The sequence below is a fragment of the Rhipicephalus sanguineus genome, chromosome 2, assembly GCF_013339695.2.
Source record: "Rhipicephalus sanguineus isolate Rsan-2018 chromosome 2, BIME_Rsan_1.4, whole genome shotgun sequence".
In the NCBI taxonomy this organism is placed as follows: domain Eukaryota; kingdom Metazoa; phylum Arthropoda; class Arachnida; order Ixodida; family Ixodidae; genus Rhipicephalus; species Rhipicephalus sanguineus.
This window is the reverse complement of record NC_051177.1, coordinates 119671918-119692616: the sequence shown is the minus strand read 5'-3', so window position 1 is coordinate 119692616 and position 20699 is coordinate 119671918. Positions and strand designations below refer to the sequence as shown.

Below are 20699 nucleotides of genomic sequence, written 5' to 3'. Positions count from 1 at the left end.
TAGAATTACAATTGGGGCAAAACGACAAGAAAAAGCATTTATTTGGCTTATCTAGATAACAACTGTGCCTTCAAGTAGAGTATTTACACAAACTTCACGAATGCTGATTTTGCGGGTTCAAAAATAAAAATGCTCATGAAGCTTTTGCTGCCACATTTTAATGGTAAAGCTGTAGCACGCTCCTATGTTGACGACTAGAAAAAAAATATTGAGACAAGCACAATTTTCCTTTAAGAATGTAAAGTTTATCCTCCTGGCAGTTCGTTTTCTTCTGTGAGCCTGTTTTTGCTGTCTCTGAGATCACTTATGAATACGCCTCGGTCGCGTGCTGTTACCTTGACAAAGTCATTATACGCCGAGTTGCTTAAAGGGGCACTGACACAAAATTTCGTGGCCGAGATAGCCTGCGGGATCGATTCCCGTGAACATGAGTATATCATCTGCAAAATATCAACAGCAAATATAGCTTGGAAGGAATTTTAAATGAATTTTGAAGTTTGCTTGAGCTATCGACATCCTCGCTCTATTGACACTCTCAAAGGGGACCCTGGGGACCCCCTGCATCCATCACGTGACCAAGCTGCAACAAGTTATGATGACGTCATAGCCGCCATGTTTATTTGCTGCGTTTGCTCCAGCAGCCTACTTCTCGGCGGCTGCTCGCAAACCGTGCGGAAGTGCGTCACAGTTCTGTGTGCTGACATGATCGAGCGCTGTGCCTGCTAGGTGGTGATAGTTGCACCCGGAGGCTTGTTGTTTTTGAAACTGAAACTGACACTGGTCGGTAATGAGGAGCCTGTAATTAATTATCTGTCGCGCGCTGCAGTAAACGATGTGCCGTGTTATGACTAACAGGCCCCCAGCAACACATTGCAGCAAAAAAAAAACTAGAGGCCAAAATTTTTGTGCCAGTACCCCTTTAAGAAAGTTTGCAAGGTTTTCGTCGAGGTCCGGATATTTTCCTGTTTTTGGCCCGCAGTAACTTTTCCTGATCGGCGTGGCTGAAGATATCTCATCGCGCTACTCACGGTCACAAGCCTCACACACATGAAAAAGACACGATGCAGCTCTATTCAGTGTGCAAAATAGCCTTTCTTTGTTGTGCACTTCTATAATGAAAATGGTGCATCACAATTTGCACTTCACTGGGAACAGATACAATGCGCACAGGTCCTAAATCAACCAGCTCGAACTGACCACAAAACGTGCTCGGCCACCATTGTGTGCTGGTGATGACAATGCACCTGACACCTCTTACAGTAGTGCTAGCGCTACAACTGTGGTTTCAGTTTTGTACTCGATTCTAATGCACATACAATTCTTGTTCCCGTTGTCACTATTGTTTTTTTTTACTCCCCTTGCGTTTGCCCCTCTGACTACAGTGGAGGGGCCTCAAGCTCTTGTGTTGTTCTGTTCTCCTCTGTACTCTAGCTGGAAAACAGAAGGATGGGGGTGGGGGGATACAAAAGAACACAATGGCCTGGGGGTCCCAGTTGTAATTCCCCCAACTCTTTTTGTTGCTTTCTTCGCTGATAAAGTCGGCACCTCCCCCACTCACAGGCTGAGGGTGAGGGGGATACTGGCTTTATCCGCTGACCTTTCTTTTTTGTTTATCTCGCGCCCTCCACGTCGCGATTTACCTCGCTTTGCTTCAGTAACTGCTTTTCTTTTTCTTTTTTGCTTTTTTTTCGGCCGCCTGAATGCCCCACTAAGACTGCAATGTTCGTTTCGCAGAATTGCTAGCGTTGTCGGTCACTGCAAAAGTTCGTCTTAACAGAAGAGTACAGTTAGGCAGAAGAGTACAAAAGAATACAGAGGGAAGGGGTCCAGGACCCCTTCCCTCTGTACTTGCGCAACAACAGCCATACTTTTGTGGCTTGTCCTTGAACTAGCCCAGCAACGTGTACTTCTAGGTTCGTCTTAAGCGGATTTTTTTTTTGCATTGAGTCTATGGGAAATGAAACAAACGGTCCCGTGTTGTTCGGCATAAGCGAGAATTTTTCTTAACCAAGTTCGTCCTAATGGGAGTTTATTGTATTTTACTCCCTACTGCTATTCAAATCATGCTACTATACAAAGTTGCTTCCACTTCACTTCAATTTAAAGAAGTGAAATTTGCACATGCCTATTTCCAATTCTTAAAAATATTGTCACGGGGTCGTGACGTCAACGAAGGCAGCAGTCGGCATGAGGAAGATCAAACTCTTTATTTGGCCGAACTTGTGGCCGGGAAACGGAAAGTCAAACCACAGCAATATGCATGGTACGCTGATAGCGGCGAACAGAGCGTTGGCCATTGAAAAACTGATGATCGCTAAGACGAGCCGTCTTTTATACATCATCCATCGAACTTTCCAGCCTTATCACTGGTGGTCGTGCATGCTCTGGAATAATCTAGACTACTTGCGTCCTGCGCGCAATGTTCACAAAATGATCTACTACAATCCCCAAGCTTCTCGAACACTGCGGCGCGGTCAGCGTCGAGCGTTGCTAACTGTCCTTGCGGGCCAAACCCAATACATCAAAATAAAACAAGGGGGCATGGCAATATTGTGCAATTTAATTGGGTCTTGGACAAAAGTGCTCATTTTTCTTTATAATGGGCAATAAATACTATTCATACTATTTGATTCGAAATTATTTGACCAAATCACTGTTCACCTCAAATTCGCTTCGAACTTCAAATTTACTATATTCGCCCATCCCTAAAAGCAGTGGCTTGGGCAATCCTCATGAGTCCGGAATAACAAATTGAAGAGCTTGTCGAAGCAACACATGCTCTTGGACGGCATTGTTTGTTTAAAAACCTTCTGCTTGAGGTGTTGTGTTGATTGGGTTTTTAGCCCAATGGCTTTTTTTCAGCATCCAACATCTCTCGAGCCACATCAGATGGCAGAGGTGACAAGAAGTGGTAATGGCATGTGGTCTCTGACGTAACGCAGTGCAGACGGAACTGTGCCTTCAGCCAGGCACGTAGGCAAGGGGGGGGCCCGGTGGGCCCGGGCCCCCCCCGAAATTCGTCCGGCCTTCTATATTCCCGGGCAACTTTTGTTTTATTTTTGCCATGGAAATACTTTCTTTCGAACAATTAGGCCTTGGGGCCCCCCCTGAAAAAAAATCCTGGCTACATGCCTGCCTTCAGCTGAGTGAACCACACTTGTACGTTCATTTTGATGAAATGGCAACATGCGGTGTTGGACCGTTGTCACATCCTCCTTGGCTGATCATGGAGGCGGCTACAAAGTTGTCTGCCGGTGGAAGTTTCGGTTAACTCGTGTCTGCGACCAGGGTCACCAGTTTATAAATGGCACACCAGAAAAAGATGTCTGAATAATTTACAATCTGAAGTGCTTCTTTGCCAGCCACGTTATTGTTGTATGCTCGCTACCAGCTAGGATTCCTTATTTGCCTCCTTTGTGTGCCCATTGTGCATGCGTCTTTGATTAACCTGTTAGAAAGGGGTGTTACAAAGTAAGTTGCAACACCCCTAGTCGTACTACGGAGTGAAGTGACAGTGAAAACATCACCAAAAGCACTCATTCTCGGATGTACCCCTTTCTTAAAAATTCTGTTCTTTTTCTTTCTTTTTTTTTTCTGTGCTCAGCTCTCGTCCATGGGACCCTCGAAACGATGTCGTTCAGTTTGAGCGGCACGGAGTGATCCAGAGCAAGACGCGGCACCAGACGCCCATCGTGCCTTCGGGGGGCAGCCTGGTCAGCATCGAAGGGAGCCCTCCCGAGAGTCAGGTTGGCCTGCGCAGGCGCATCTTGCACTCGAGCCCGAGGCAGGCAGCTGCTCATCTCGCTCACCGCCACCATCACCACCACCACCACCATCACCACAGGCAGCAACAACAACAGTCGGGCTTGGCCTCTGCGGGTACTAAGAAGGAGCGAAAGAAGAAAGTAGGCCCCGCTGTCGGCATTCACCACAGTGGCAGCTCCTCGGCCGAGCGAGGTGCCTGCCTCTCCTGCGATTCCACCGACAGCGAAGGTGGGTGCCATCATATAGAGCTCGCAGTGTTAAGGTTTCTCAAACACTTGATTGACTCTGCTATCCACGCCATACGTACTGTGTGGTGGTCTCTACGTGAGTTCAGGGTAGAAGCAAACTGCAATTCTAGCAACATTCAGACCCATAACTATGTATCCTCAGCCTGTAGTGCAAGCAAATTGCAACTACTGAGGTACAGTGCGAGGCCCGCATACACCCAGAAGAAGAACAGGTGCAAATATTGTGCACCTGGGTGCACATTTATCCACTGTGCCAAATGAAAAAATACAGCTGCGTCGCCTTCCAAGCCGCAACTGCTTTCAGTGTTTCCGCAAGATGCAAGTTCCCGTTGTTGCTCAGGGGCTACAGCTCATTTCCACATTCCCAATAAAGGTAATATTTTTTGGCAACAGATCTACAATGTTTTATAGGCTCTACTGTCATTGTTTTCACGAATTTCTGATATCGAGTAAAAAATTGGGGCAGCTACGCCCCAGTGGTGCAAAGACTGAGGAAACAGTGGATCTGGTGGCGTGCTCCTCCTCCATTCGCTCCTCCTCACCGTTACTTCCCTTTCTCACCCCTTGCAATACTATACTATACAAGGCTATAGTACTATGCTTTACCCTCTCCCCTTAATGTCACAGCACACCTCCTCAACCCCACATTTCTTTCCTACCCCCTTGCCATACTATACTATACATGGATATGTTTCACCCTCTCCCCTCCTCCTCACCCTCACATCACTCCTCACCCCCTTGCTGTACTATACAAGGATGTGCTATGCTTTACCCTCTCTCCTCCACACCTTCCCTTTCCGACTCCTTGCTATACTATACTATACATGCCTATGCTATGCTTCACCTTCTCCCCCTCCTCCTTTCCCTCCTCCTCACTTCCTTTTCCCACCAGCAACACATTCATATGGTTCCCATAAATGCTTGTACTCGGTAGTGGGCTCGCCCAATTCCTGTGGCACATACCTGCCTTGAGTTTTCCGTACAGTCCACGCAGACGTAGGAAAACCTTAACAGCTCCACTGTAAAATTTTGGGCATCAAAGAGTTAAGAGAGGAATAGGAGGCGTACTAAGGGAAGTCTGCTGTGCACGATGGCAAGTGAATCCAATAATGTTTCGTTTTGTCATCTTTTTTTGCTCGGTCAGCACTGGCAGCAGAGGCAAGCAAGGGGGTAGCAGCACGGTTGGGCCTGCAGCCAAGCCGTTCAGTGCTGTCAAGCAGCTCGCTGTCTCACTCCCTGGGTCCTGCCCTGGCTCCTCTGCAGCGCTCCCTGGAGGAGGCGAACACCACCCTGAACACGTTGCAGCGACACCTTGAACACGTAGTGCTGCAGCAGCGGCAGCTCGAACACCGGCTCAGCCAGCGCAGTGACGTCACCACGGTTGCTTTCGTGCTCGTGTTTGCCCATGTTGCAATACACCTTTTCCTCCGGATCTGGTTCCCCTCCTGATCGCGCTCCGTCGGCCCTGTTGCTCGACCTGCAAGGACAGGAATACTCTTTCAGGCCTTCGGTTCGTGATGGCCGGTATAGCATAGCTCGCAAGCCATGTGTGATATCTGTATTGGTACTGCAGCGGTACCTGCACCCTGTGATCACCACTGTAGCATGGCCTCACGTGCAGGTGTCAACGGTAGAACAGTGTTACCAATACCCGTACTTGGTATTAGTACCCAGTACAACAATGTTGCGATCACCAGTGTAGCTGCCCCACATGCGCATGATGTCGGTACGAGTGGCACCGGTACTGCAATGGTACCAGTACTTGGTGATACGCATGGCATGGCTTGAGTGTGGTAGCACCATTTTACTGGTTACTTTGAGAGCTTCCGGGCCATTGTGCATGTGGCAGTGCTAAGAAAGGCGACGGTGATGGGTTTCCACACCCTCCACTGCATTGCGGATTCAGTGGGAGTGTGAGTGAGTACACAACTTAGTGTTCGCTCCAGGCACATGGATACTGGCTGGGAATTGTTTAAAGAGGACTGTATGCTTGGAAGATCACTCTCTGCCTGTAAGACTGTAAGCTTGGGGTGGCGAGGGGGAGGGGAACAGGTTCATTGAACTCTTTGTTCATTTTGTACATAGGAATAGGGTACTGCTTGGGCAAGTAAGATGTAAGTGCAAGTGTCAAACAACTGTAGTCGTGTGTAGACGCAGCGTGAACTTGGCTGTGACACTGTACTTCTCGGTACTGCCAGGAAGGGCTAGTGGTGTCTTGGGAGGAAAGTTACTGGGTATGGACAAGAAAGATAAAACCCGCGTTGTACATATGGGCCGAGCTTTTGAAATGTGGCAACTGCCCTTGCATATTGGCAACTCTGTGCTGTCTGTTGCTGAAGGCTGCTGCTGGGACAGTTCTGTCTTCCGGTGCTTGTGTTCTGACTGCTTTTAAAACAGTGCTGACCATTTCATTTTGGGCCTAAGTGTGTAAGAGAGGCGCAGGCATCAGTGCTTCAGCGACATCATGTGGCGTGACAGTGTTCGCTCAGCTTTCTTTCAACATCTGAGGAAGGAAGTAGGGTTTCTCGACGAACTTCCTGCCCGTGCTGGTACAGTTACTAAGTATGGACATTTCAAGCACGTAGTATCTACGGCACAACTATGTGGTATGCACCTGTAGCGTAAAATACCCCCTTTTCTCTCTCGCTTACGAGTGAAAATATCTCTGGTGTGTTTGGAAAATGTGATAATGTTAATGATCGGGCTCTAAGTGAAAGGGGAAGGAGGAGGGGGGTTGTCATTACTCAGCTTGTAACTTAACTATGATGTGAAAACAAAAACACCCCGAGCAACACTAAGAACTTCGAAGTATTGATTGTCCCTTAGTTTCTTTTGCTCATATTGAAGGAAGTGCCTCAGGAGCATTTCATTTGGCTCATTCTTGTCATGGGTGCAACTGCACAGACTGGAATTGAATTAATCTTGCCAACAATGCAGCCACACATATATATTGGCTATGACAAGAGAGCAGCATTGATGGGATCACTGTTTAAGTGAGCATGCTTTGAACACAAGATGGATTATATATATACATACTAGGGATGGGCGAATATTCGAACGAATATTAAAGCATTCGAATTCGCTTCGATACGAATTTAGATTATTCGAAATTTCGAAGTATTTCGAATCAACATACTACTATGTACATATTTGACCGCACATAACCCCCTGTAAAGGTGGTTTCACTGCAGCGTCTGCTTGCTGTGCCGTGAAACCACCCATCCAAGGGAAATTTGCAGTGCCGTGAAGCCACACTTCAAGGTTAAATACATATTTTTTAAAGTTTAAAAGCGTGTTATATGGGCTTATATACGCTAAGTTTAGTAATTTTTAAATTGTAACGTACTGCACCACTTATAACTTGCACCCTAGTGCTATTCAGATCTTGATACTACTCAAGGCTGCTTCATTTCAAACCAAAAAAGTGACATTCACTCACACCTAGTTCCAATCCTTAAAAATATTGTGCAAGGGTCATGACAAAAATGCTCATCTTTCTTAATAATATGCGGTAAATACTGTTCGAACTATTCGATTCGAAATTATTTGACCAAATCACTATTCGCTTTGAATTCGCTTCGAACCTCAAATTCACTATTCGCCCATCCCTAATACATACCTTTTGAAAATTTTCAGAAGGGATGATGGGAGCAGGTGTTGAGATGTATTTCACTGCTTGTGAGCACGTAGGGCATACAGTACTAATACAGGTAGTCCTGAAGCTCTGAACATGGTCAACACGCCAACTTTGGAAAGGTTGCGCCACAGTGCTTGCTAACACGCTTTCTTTGTTGCCTTTAGTGTTGTCGTACTGCTAAGTAAGTCTAGTTTTCTTTTAGTTTTCTTTTGGTGCTATAACTTCTTTTAGGTGGACATAAGCACGACTGTCACTGCATGACAAGATCACCCTGTTCTGCTGCCATCTGGAGTATACAAGTTTTGCACTCTTTCAAGAGATTCTTCCATTCCTGTTGATTTGTCAAGCACTTCTTCGTTAATACAAAATGAATTCTGTGTTTTCTAGCACGTGTACTTCATGAAGCTTTGCCGCTGAAATAGCTGAAGCTCACAGCGATGGTCTCCGTGATGAAATAAATACTGCAAAAGAATTTCGCAAAAAATCATCACAAGTAAGTGCGAGTGCAATTATGTACAATAAACTTCACACTGCCAATCGTGCTGCCGTGCAGAACACGAAAAGGGACAGCGCCCCTAGTAAATTTACGGCTGCTTGCTTAAATGGACACTAAAGGCAAATTACAATTTATTCCAGAGTGCAAGGTTGATGCTTGAGAACGTCTAAACTGTCAGTGTTACGCAACGCAGTGCTTTAGTAATCGAAAAATGAAGGTAAATGTAGGACAGGATTTGCACCACCAGTGAGACTTTCTGGTACTAGTCTGATCCAGGGGCGTAGGCAGAAATTTTTTTCGCTGGGGGGTTCAACCATACTTTCTGTATGTTCGTGCGTGCGTTTGTATGTGTGCATGCATATATACGCAAGCAAAACTGAGAAATTTCGAGGGGGAGGGGGGTTTGAACCCCCCCAACCCCCCCTTGGCTACGCCCCTGGTCCGATCACATAGTACAATTAAACACAAGTACTCGAGCTAACCATGATAAAAAAGAACATTGCAGTGCATGACAAGATGGAATAAAATACAGCTTGCGCATTTCTGTTTGATTCGTGGAAAAAAGAAGTTCTTGACGTCACCCTTGAAAATGATGCGGGTGGTCCAAAAGTTCCGTTTTCACCGAGCTGTGCTCCACCGCCACAGTCACATCTCGGTGGTGGTTTTATTATCGCGTACTGCTGCGCGGGGTTTGGTCTCTCACAAAACTTGCTCGAACTGCAAGTTCGACAAAATGTCGCATCCATGTGACGTTAAATGCCGGGATAGTCTACGCTGCACGACCAACAGCACTTGCAGCAAAGAAGAAAGAAGCAGCGAGAAACTGCAACGCCCGCAGTATAGGGTGGGCATGGCAAATGCTACATCACAAGTCCCTTCCGAGGCGGTCGGTTTGAAGTGCGCTAGTGATATGCGAGCCGCTAAAATGCGATTTTCATTCAAACTAAGCATTTCCTTGGCATGAAACAAGCACCACAATATTTCAGGAATGCTATTTCAACAATCCACATCGACTTAGTATTTGCCTTTAGTGTCCCTTTAAGCCATCTTTGTTTCTGTCGCAAAATTACATCTTATAAACTTAATGGGGAGGAAGATGCTGTATTTATGCTTATATTAACTGAGCTGTGAACAACTTTCGGTGAGTGTGATGGTTGTAGATAATAAACTAACGCATGGTCGCATCGTTCATGACTGGAAGACTGTTAATAGGCATGCTGCTTCCTGGAAGAGATCGCAAGTACAGTGGTCTTGTCGGTCAAGCTGCAGACGAACAAAGTAGTAGTTCAGGTAATGCCATTCTTAGGGCTGTGTGCTGCACGAATGTTGACAAAGTATGTACCGTTAAGAATCCGCAGAGTTGGGAGGAGGCGAATGACGAGTGTGCAAGGAGTGGACCGAGGAGTAAATGATATTTGCTGAATGGTGGTACTCGTACGTAACACGTACAATGTCACCTTGACATTGTGCACAGCATGTACAATGTCACCTTGACATTACACGACTTGACTTTGTATGCAGCATGCACAATGTCAGCTATGTCTATGTTCTTCACTGTTGTATATGTCTGTACTTGCTAAATCAACTGCAGGCCACTCTTGCTTGGGGAGCCCATAACGAGGGAAGCAAACTGCAGCAAGAAATTTGAAATTCTGCATGAGTGGTCTGAAGAAACCGTACAGTTTATGTATTACTTGGTCTCTGAACTTTAGCTCTTGAGCGTAGAAGCTATGGCATTTTGAAGAATCGAGCATGTTTGATTGGACTGTTTGCGATTTGCTGGTCTTTGTGTTTCGAATGCGAGTGTCACAGAATGTCTTGCATGATCTTTATGGCACGCTTTCACTTGTGCTGATGTGTTGCCATTGAGGTGTTGGTATGAAAACCAGTATCACACTGGTTTTTGTTTTGTTCCACTCAGGAAACTTTTTTTGCGATTCTGCTGCATAACGGAAAAATGTAATGGTCTGTAGCGCTTTTTTGGCTACTTCCTAAGAAATTTCCAAATAAAGATAAAAATGTAGTACTGTTTATTTTTTGTGAAACGTACTTGATCCAAGAAGTTCAGCAAGACCCCATTTATTGCAACGTCTCAAACTAGAAAAATCTTGGTAAAGGCACCATGACGAAGAATACCACAAGGCACTGAGTGTGATCTCTGAAACAGCACGTTGTTGAGCATGCTCGGGAAAATGTGAGACCTCTATTCTGATGAAGTGAACATAGTGCCTAGAATGCCTCCTCCAAGATGGCCAGTGTGGCAAGGCACAGAACTTCACAGTTCCCGTCACCATTCTTTCTGCTTATGAGCTTTTGCATTGGGCTTTGATACGATGCCTAGAGAAATATACACTAGCGGGCTGAAGGGCAGACTTGGATTAGTGCCGTTAACGGCATGCTTAACTGGCTGTCACTCACACCAACCCTACCTGGAATCGTGCAGAGGCTGGTGTTGTCTTGTGTTGGTATTGTTCTGCATTTCCAGCTTCTTTCATGAGTCGAAAACCGGTGAAATATGTATTGGTTACACTCTGAGACATAACAATACACTGCATTTTGATTACTTTTTTTTGTTGGGAGGGGGGTTCATTTCAACATGCTGATTGCAGTGCAAGTGCAAAATGCTGCTTTTGCAAGTTGCACTAAAGTTGTACCATACACATCTTACCCATAGTGTCTAGATTTACAAACCCGTTTCGCCATTTACTGCTGTTGTGCCAGAAGCAAGATCTCCGTCAATCACATTACTGCACGAGCAGATGGGAACATTTTCAAAGCAAAAAGCACACACCTTTCTATAGTGCAACTGTCGTATATTAACTCTCAACGAGCATTTGATCATGTTGCAAAGAGTTGCCATGCTAAGGCTGCAGCTGATAGATGCTGGCTGGATGTGTGCATTTTGAACGTCAATTGGAACGACGTTTCATTTTCACTAAATTTGTTATAAATGAATTGTAAATTCATAAGGCAGCCTTGGCTAAGCTGCAAAGATGGCAGTTGAAGACGTCTGTTATTACTATTTACCTTGCCGCAACCGCATGGTATGTGAAATGTTAAATTTTTCTGATACTACTTTCTGATACTAGGCTTGTTATGCAGTTAGAAATTTTGCTGTAGTTGGCCTTTAAGATCTTAATCATAGGTGAGGTACCTCAAGGAAGTGTATATGCGACCATATGGAGCCAACACATGCGACAGAATAAAGCACAAGGGTGTTATCAAAAAAAAGTAGTTTTAATTGTAAGTGTCGTACATAATTATGAGATGCAAAGGCGGTGGGTACGATCCCCGGCAGCGGCGAGCTAATTCATTTTTACTTTGTGATCTCGTCAATGAAAAACTGCAAATACAGTACACTTTTCATAAGCAAATATCTCTTAGATGGACTGCCTCTAATATGACTGGTTTCATACTTGAATTCTGCACCCCTCTTCATCTCCTAGTAAATGGAACTCCGGTTAGATGGAACATATTTTCCTGGTTCCTTCAGGTTCCGTTTAACAAGAGCCTGCTGTAACACCTTGTATGCTTTCGTTGGCCTCGTTATCTGTTAGCTACATACGGTTGCGTCCAACGAGAGCTGGCCTCTCGATCCATTCCCAGTCTTTCACTCGAAGAATTGCATTCAGGCCAGTCGTTTCACGTATGGTCGCTGTCAGTCACCGGGTTCCAGCATGTGCAATTTGTAAATTTTGATTGAGTGGTTTCTTCGCACACTTGCATCCTAGCCTTGGTGAATAGTTTGTGTGGCATCTGAGAAAGTGGGACAGTTTTCGTAGAATTCGTTGAGCGTCAATTGTGGTCTTGCGGAGCGTGGGTTGGGTGGTATATTTTGTGTAAAACCTCGTTAGCTTAGGTCATCTTTCTAGTTAGTGTTAACTCCTAGTAGTTTTATCTTCTCTGTCGCAAAGTATTCTTTATATGCTGTCATGCCTATACCGTACTTTTATCCTGAGTGGCAGTACAAATATTTATGACGCACTGCATATCATGGAAGTCTGCGCGAGGCATGTCTACAGCGATCGAGATAACTTACCTCTAGCTGCAAAGAAAAAAAAAAAAACTTTGGTCTGCTTTCAGTGCATTACATGAAAAGCTCCAGCAGGCTGAGATTATAAATCTCAAAGTACTATGTTTTATGCATGCAAACTTTATGTAATGTAGTGAATATATTAGTCGAAATCCTCGAATCCACGCATACGATGTTGGACTTGGTGATGTGGTGGTGATTTCGTTGCATAGTATAGATAGTGTGAATAAATTTTAAAATAGCTCTTTGTATACGGGATGCAGGATTTGATATGTTTTTGTTAAAGCTTACACGCTTTTATGTTATCGTAGCTCTTTTAGTTGTTGAATAGCTTGTGAGATCGGTCTTGCATTGGCACCGAAGCTCAGGCTTTGTTTTGTACAGTGGGCCTGGTTTGCAAATCCTTGTTTTTTTGGTTTTTTTTTTCTGGCTGAATGAGCACTTCAGTGCCCGTATATTGATTGGTGCTGAAATTTTCTCAAGTGGTGCCAGCAGTCTTTGTCAAATTAACAGATGTACAATTCAAAATTTATTTCTCTTTTTTACATTTGTACATGATTGTTAGAAGAGTTTTTATTGTTTGAACTGCTGTTGCTTCTTCTGTTTGTAGGCCTGCTATGGGTGTAGCATACAAAGTGCATAGCCACAGCTGTAGCTAATAACTGTGCAATTTCGTACTTGGAAACGCATTGGCAGTTACCTTTTCTTAAATGGGATTGTGTATACCTAGATCGCAAGCCTTACGAATGGCGTTCTCTTTCATGTTCTCCTTTGGAAATGCTGCCGTTTTTGACTCCAAAATACTCTTCTCTGGCATTGCGTATTTCTTATATGCTCTCAGCTTAAGCACATGTAACCAATCTTAGCTCAACAGCTGTGCTGACTTACTGGATTGTACATTGCCAAATGTATTAGAACTTCATTTTTGTTCAAGTTGAACTTGTCATATGTTTCAGGTGAGAATTCTCAATTCTCGTGCCTCACAGTTAACGTCGTAGGTAGGACGTAATTAGAAATATGAGGGGTGAATGTATCGAATGTACTTTGCAGATGACAGAACAACACTGCATCATAAACCCTATACCGTAATTCCCAAGCCCTGCTGTTTTTATTTGAATGCAATTAGGCTTTTTGTTCATGTGATATGGGAGCCAGGGGAGAACCTGCTCTCCCCATACGCAGCTTAGTTGCTATCGGAAACAGTGGGGAGCCTCACATGCTAGTCGTTTGCAAAATGCCATTTGTGTTGTGCATAGTGGATGCATGTTGCTGAAATATGCTTTCTGTTTTGAGCTTACTCTGCAGATTGTAAATATTTTTTATGTCTGTACGTAACGCTGTTATTTTGTATTTTGCTGCTTGGATAAATTTTTGAACCACGCTGGCAGCGTTCACTCGGACAAGGATAAGAATGCCAGTGGTACTGTACTGTTTGCAGTGGTGCACTGATGTGTACCTCTATGTGCATTGTTTGTAAAATATGTTGCACTCTTCCATAGATGCACACTTAAGTATGTGTGTTGCGTCTCCGTGCCATGATTTTGCAGTATTTGTCGTGCACCTTGCATCTCTTACCAGAATTGATTACGGGCAGACGAGCATTTATTTTAATTTTGATTTTTTTTTTTTTACGCAGTGGTCGCATAACCGCAGCAGCATGTGTGTGTCGGCGGTGAAGTCCCAATGAATTGTTGAACTTGGGAGTTAGATTTTTACACGTGAGTGACATTGTCAGGATTGATGTGGGTTCGGCGACGTTCCCTCGTGGGGGAGCTGTGTTGTATCGTTGAACTTTTATAGAGCTGGTTACTGTAGCGTGTAAATAAATAAATAAAAAGTTACAAGCATTGCGTTGTCTCTTGTTTGTATGGGTATGAATTGGGGCGAGCGCAAAGGCAAACGCTCGGACCACAACCAGCAACTCGTCGACGCCGTTTGTGCACGGCGACAGGTAAGATGCGATTAATGAAAAGCCCAATCGTAAAGTGCGATTGCACGTGGTGACCAATATGCGAAAAACAAACGCGTCCTTTTAATCGAGGCATCAGCCGCGGCGGTACGGCATGGTCAGTGGCATGGTCGACCGACCTTTTAACTTCCTCCGCGCTCGTCCGAGAGAAAAGATAGCGCGTGAAAACAATGAAATTGTGCACATGTTCGCTGAGCCGCACGGTGCCAATTTAGGAATGCAATACAATCGTTGCACCGATCTAAAACGTTCGTTTCGGTCTAACACCTGATAAGCGTTGTCTAAACAGCGAGATACGAACCAAAATTTTGAGTTTAAAAGTTTCCTAGGCCTACTGGGCACTGACAGAGCGGTCCACAGTTAAAGTTGTTTTTCTAGTTAACAAAATGTAGTTTGATACTTCGTAAGAGCGGCGTCGGCGTGTTAAGGTCGTCTAGACTCTCGACGCGAATATGCTAGCATCACCATGGAAGGACGGCAGAGCTCAGCGCGGCGATATGCACGGTGCTGCAGCAGCGAGCTGCGCTGTGCGATTGTTAGCTCGAGCTTCGTGAGTCAATAGGCTACCCCGACAGCTTCATGTCGGCAAAATCCGTGCTACGAGTCCATCGGAACTCTAGGAGGCTACTCAACTAGCATCGCGGGATCAAAGGTGCGTGCGTGGCTCGAAGAAAGTGTTAAACACGGTGTGTGAGCTGTGTCAATCGCGACGGAGCAAAGGCGTCCCGACTGGATCGCCTCTGCCCCTCCATCTTTCCGGGACGTTCTTTTTATAAAGTACGAGACTAGTGTCGACGGGAATAACTTATATGCACTACTAAATGATAGCGTGTCGTCTAACGGGCTGTACAAATGAGACATTTGCTCCTATTCTCGCCAAAATGTGGGATGAGTGCAAACAGGGTTACGGGGGAGACCGTCACTACCGCATTTGTTTTTGGACCGAGAGAACTTTGCGTTAGCTTACATTCCAATCGTATATCGTCGCTCGCATAACTTGTGTTTAACACCGCTATCTAATACAATCAATCACGCAGATTCGCCGCGATACGCCCGTATCTCATCTCCAACATGCCTTGCGGAGCATGCTCCCAAAGCGGCGGATGTGAGGAGATGCATTGAATTACAACTGAGCTCCCCCGGCAGGGAGTACTGCTGGTACTGCCCGTGAAAACATTTTGTAATGTCAGCCGCCGCAGACCAGAATGTCGAGAGTTCGTTGCGGTGGAAAGCGACCGATCTCTCTGTTGCGGTCACGCTTGTGCTGCTGTTGCTGCGAGCGATCGTTCGCAAGTAGTAGTGTTCCACTTGGGGTGCCGCGTTTCTGCCAAGCCTGATCGCTCGGCCGTGCTTCTCGCAACTTTTGCGCGTCCCGTTTCAGGCGTCAGCGGAACGTGTTGGCCGTAAGGCATTCGCGAATGTCTCTTGTGTCTATTGTCAGCGAGAAGGATGGGAATTGATTGGTGTGTGTGCGCATTTTCCAGCCCGTCGCAAACCACCATGGTCGTGGAGGGCCCGAGGAGCCGCTACGCCCCGTCAACGGGCATGACTGCCCGCGAGCTGTGCGAGAGCGACGACCAGGCTACGAGCCTCATACTCGATCCCTACCTGGGTTTCGCTACGCACAAGATGAACCTCAGGTAAGCATCGCATTGGAAACTGCAACTTTCGGTTCTCCTTAGTGTAGTGTGCGCGGTTCAGCGGTGCTCGGCACAACGTTGTGCTGCGACAATACAATAGTTGTATTCGACGGGGCGCTTGCACACACGAAATCCCGAGCAGCGATTTCAGTTACTCTTTGCTGTGTGGCATAGCGTACAAACATATCCACGACAGTTCGCTACAGCGATTCTTTTTCCTTTGGGCTTGTCAGTGCCCTTCGCACAGTGCCATCCCGTGTTTGCTTCAATCACTCAAACATGAAATCAGCGTTGTTAAAAGTAGGATGACACTTGAGGCATATCAGCACTATCTGCCTGCAATTCGCTTTCAGGGTTGCTGATCGAAAGGAGTCTTTTGTAAGACTAATCTTGCAGCCCATTCAAACATTCAAGCTTTGCACTGCCTGTCTGATATTGCCGCTTTGGACGCCTTGTACAAATATAAGATATTGCATATTAACTGCATACCCCTTATCTAGAATATGCAGCTGTGTTTACAAAGTATACTAGAAAACAAACAGCGCAAAAGAAAGCACCAGACAAAAAGAGAAGATGAACAGCAGCGCTGATGCTTTGGTGCTTCGTCTTTCATGCTGTTTGTTCTTTAGTATGTCATACCAGCACACCCAAGTGTCCACTTTAGAAAGCATAAATGGTGCTGTATAGGACTGCACATTTATGAGTCCTGCATTTATTAGTTACTGCAGATGACCGAGATGTAATAAAGAAGGCAGTCCAGATTTCTTCCGTCTTCCTGCAGATCCGTTTACTCACTTGCAAATTCCTCCGTATTTTGTCTGAATAGTTCAAGTAGTTTTGTCATGGTATCAACACTCCTTGTCTTCATTGAGTTCTTTGTCCACCAAATTGAGGGAGGGAAGAAAAAGAAACAAGCTGCTAGGATTGAACTCGTAATGATACAGTTGGCAGCAGCCCTGTAGAAAATGAAAGAAAAAGAAAGTCTTGTGTGAAAAAGACGACTTGGTTGATGTTGCATAGGTTGTGCCGTGGGAGCACGGGCACGCAAAGACGGACTGACGTGGAAACACTTCTCTATTCCAAAAAAGACCGCAACACCTTTTATTGGGCACGAACATGTACATAAGAAATCACAGGTGGTGCCACACACTGATGATGGCCAAACGCATAGGCTACACTGTGGTGACCTCTACATTTCCCCCCTTGAAGAACAGACGGAAGATCGAGGAAACCAAACACTTCGCAAGTTTTAACGGTCTGGCAGAACGACACGCCGGCCACTACGCATTCATGTCACACGATCACCGAGGTCCTTGACTGCAGGGACTGTCCAAGGGAGACTGTTGGCTCCTTCGGGTTCGCAGGCTGAGGTGATTGTGGCTGTTGCTCCTCTGGTGGCAGCGGTTCCATTCTGAAAGCAGGGGTTGCAGAAGGCACCAGGTGACATCGGTTGCATTGTAGGACGCCACTTCGCTCCATTTCAACCACATAGCTTCTTGGTCTTTGTGCCGGGCTCAAGACAGTAGCCTTAACTTGGTCGGGGTGCACCAAGACAAGCTGACCCGTTGGGAGTGGTGGCAGGTTTCGAGCTCCGGGTGACGTCTGTTGTTGTTGTCTGTCTGTTTCTACTTGTAGACACCTTTCTGATGACGTCTTTCCTTGATAACTAGTTGGGACGTAGCTGGGAGTCTTGCTTGGGAACTTTGGTCCTTAGTTGTCGTCCCGTCAACAGTTGGGTCGGACTGAATACCCGCCGACTCCTCGGGTATTCCGGTAGCTGAGCAGGGCCAGATGAGGATCCTTTGCCTTGCGAAATAGGTCCTTGATTGTCCAAACCGTCCCCTCTGCTTCTCCGTTTGACTGAGCGTAGTGTGGGCTGTTGGTCTCATGGTCGAAGCCGCATGATGCTGCAAACGCTGTGAACTTCTGTAATGAGAATAGGGAGCCGTTGTCTGACGTGACCTCTTGAGGGATTCCATGGCGAGCAGAGAGCATCGATGACTGCCTAGGCCGTTGCGTTCCTCAAGGTCACCACCTGTAGGAACATGGGGTAATAATCTACCATCAGCATGAAAGTCTGGCCATTGAGATGGAACATGTCCGTGCTGAGAAATTCTCATGGACGTCCAGGTAGGACCTTGGAGACCAGGGGTTCTGTAAGCTTCACACGGGTGGAGGTGCACTGCTCGCTGTTGACGACTAGGGAGGTAATGTCTGCCGATATGCCCGGCTGCCAAATGGACTCCTGAGCTAGGGCTTTGGTCCTGTTGATGCCCTGATGGCCTTCATGTAACAACTTCAAGACCGCTGGCTGAAGGAACGATGGGATGACTATCCAGGCATCTTTCAGCAGAACACCGTCACAGACAGAAAGCTTGCCTGCCACCGAGGCGTACTTGGAGAAGTGCAGCGGCAGCTTGGACTTTTGTGGCCAACTATGCTGGCAGAAGCAGCTGAGTGTCTTGCACTCCCCATCAGTCGCTTTTGCTTGTCGCTTATCTTTGTGGCTAAGCAGCAAGACTTCTAACGTGCAGCCTGTGCTGTGTAGGTCTCCTGGGCGATGCGTGACAAGGTACCTGCCATGGCCAGCAGCTTCTCTAGCACGAGAAGCATGCGGTGTTGGTATTGCATAGTCTTCACCTGGAGTCTCTGCACATGGGGTGGCAACATGTCCAGCTCCATTTTGCCAAAGAGGGAAACGAGGGGCAGGTGGTATGTCTCAACATCAAAGGTGATGCCGCAGACAAACTTGTTGAGCCATTGGATAGCCCACGTCATCACCAAAGCTTCATCTTCTGTCTGGCTGTAGCGCTGCTCAGTTTGTCATTGACCTCGAACCATATTTAACTGGGCAGCGCTCTCCAGAGGTCTGTAGCATGACCGAGCCGAGTCCGAGCAAGCTCGCGTCTGCAGAAACTGTAGTAGCATACGACGGGTGGTACCTGGCCATGCTCTGGTCTGACGTCAAGAGTTCCTTGACTTTCTCGAATGCAGCATTTTGTTCATGCTGCGGCACCCAACTAGCCAGCATGCTCACTAGGGCTCTGATGGGTGCTGTGATGTGTGAGATGTGTGGCAACTCGGAATGGTGAGATGATTCACCATTCCGAGTTGTTGTCTGTTGCCTGTGATGGCTGTAGGAGCTTCTATGGCTTTGACTGCTTCGATCTTGCCTGGATCTATCATGATGCTCTGCGCTAAAATGACAACTCCAAGGAAGAAGACTTCAGATACCCAAAATGACACTAGTCCTGGTTCAACGCGATGCTTGCTTTTGCAAGGCGAGACAGCACATTGTGTTCATGGTGTGTCCAAAAACCAGGATGTCACCGATCATGTTGGCAACTCTATTTTGGCCCTCCAAGATTCTGGCCATCATTTTTGGAAGTACTCTGATACGGACATGATGCCAAAGGGGCGCCGGCAAAAGCAGTGTTGGCCGAATAGAGTGATGAATGTCATAAGCTCTTGGTAGTCAGCAGAGAGCTTCACTTAATCGAAACTCGCGGTCGCATACTACTTTGAAAAAAACTGTTGCGTCGCTGAGGAGGCCCAGGACTTGCTCAACAGTTGGTAGAATGTAGCGTTCCCAGAGGACGACATTGCTTAGCCAAGTGAAGTCTACACACAGCAGGTACGAGCCATTGTCCTTCCGAATGATGATGAGACTGGAGCACCACGGTGTTGGTTTCTCGACCCTCTGGATCATGGCTCTGCTCTCCAATTTGTCCAGCTCATGGCAGACGACCTCAAGCAGCGGGATGGGAATCCTGTGAGGGACACTTAGGGAGAAAGGCACAGCATCAGGTTTCAGCCGGATGATATACTCGTCCTTGAGAGTACCCAATGCCTTTAAGAGCTTGGCATCTAATGTGGCTTTTGGAGTCTGAAGTTCGTCAAGGAATCTCACTACTTGGTTGGCTTGGAGCGCTGGCAGTCCCAGAAGAGGCATGGTAAGAGATTGGATCACGTACAGACGCTGAGAGCTCATTTTCCCCTGTCACTGGAGCCGTGCCAAATATGAATAAGCATGCGTAGTGACTGTCCTCCAGGTCCGGTGAGCAGAGTGTCGACTTCGTTGAGTTTGGCAGGCAACACAGGGAAGTCACTGGAAATGGCGCACTCCTCGGCTCTGGAGTCAACTTTGAACTCTGCAGTGTAGCTGTGAACAGTGACGCTGACGAACTTTGCCATCGCTGGTATCCCGACAGCTTGCAGTTGAATGGAGCCAAGCTTGTTCTGCTTAGACTTCCTTGAGTGGCACACTTCGGCAAAGTGGCCTTTCTTTTTGCAGAAGCTGCAGGTGGAGTGTCATGCCGGACAGTGCAAACGTGGATAAGCCGCATGGCCGCAGAATTCGCATGTGGAGAATTCACGTGAGCGCTCTGCTTTTGGCTGTGACAAATGAGCCTTGGCGTCAGCACAGTAACGAGAGACGGACATGTCGGCTCTGGTGGAGTCAGAGGTGGACCTTGGGGGAGTACGCGGTGCAATTTTAGGATGAGATTTTTTTTCTCGTTGGTGTCTTCGGATTGACAGGCCTGTGTGCTTGCCTCCTTGAGTGTCAACTTTGCATTTCGGGCCATCTGGTCCGAGAGGTGAGAGTCGCGAAGGCAAAAAACAAACCGGTCGCGTACAAGCCTCTGCTCCTAGTCTGCTGAGGGATAGTTACAGTGCTTCACCATTCTGCACAGTTTCGTGTAGTACATGTCGACACTTTTCGTCGAGCAACTGAACACGTCTGTGGAACAGCAACAACTTGTAAAGCTCATTTTCGGGGTGCACGAAGTTGTCAGTGAAACGGGCGGCAACCACTTGATATGAGACATGCAGTACAACAACGAGCATACCTGCATGTCTTCGGACGCTTGTGTCAATCCTGAAACCACTGCATAGTCCTCATAGCAGCTG

At 46.6% G+C, this 20699-nt stretch overlaps 2 protein-coding genes across 12 annotated transcripts in view; both read left to right on the top strand.

The window, feature by feature from the left end:
- LOC119383578 (oxysterol-binding protein-related protein 8) overlaps window positions 1-14026 on the top strand; it is a 117813-nt gene extending 103787 nt beyond the window's left edge. For all 10 annotated transcript variants that reach the window (XM_037651818.2, XM_049412580.1, XM_037651817.2 and 7 more), the window contains 2 exons: window positions 3605-3993; window positions 5158-14026. In XM_037651818.2, coding sequence (XP_037507746.1) covers window positions 3605-3993; window positions 5158-5462 — 694 coding nt within the window. In that variant the 3' untranslated portion in view covers window positions 5463-14026. The remainder of the gene's footprint in view (window positions 1-3604; window positions 3994-5157) is intronic.
- A 347-nt stretch (window positions 14027-14373) lies between these two features.
- The window catches only part of LOC119383577 (histone-lysine N-methyltransferase KMT5B), a 33926-nt gene continuing 27600 nt past the window's right edge, over window positions 14374-20699 (top strand). The window contains exons 1-2 of one of the 2 annotated variants that reach the window (XM_037651810.2): window positions 14374-14800; window positions 15633-15788. In XM_037651810.2, coding sequence (XP_037507738.1) covers window positions 15649-15788 — 140 coding nt within the window. In that variant the 5' untranslated portion in view covers window positions 14374-14800; window positions 15633-15648. Of the gene's footprint in view, window positions 14801-15396; window positions 15552-15632; window positions 15789-20699 lie in introns of those variants that run through there. The other variant, XM_037651811.2, reaches the window with a different exon arrangement.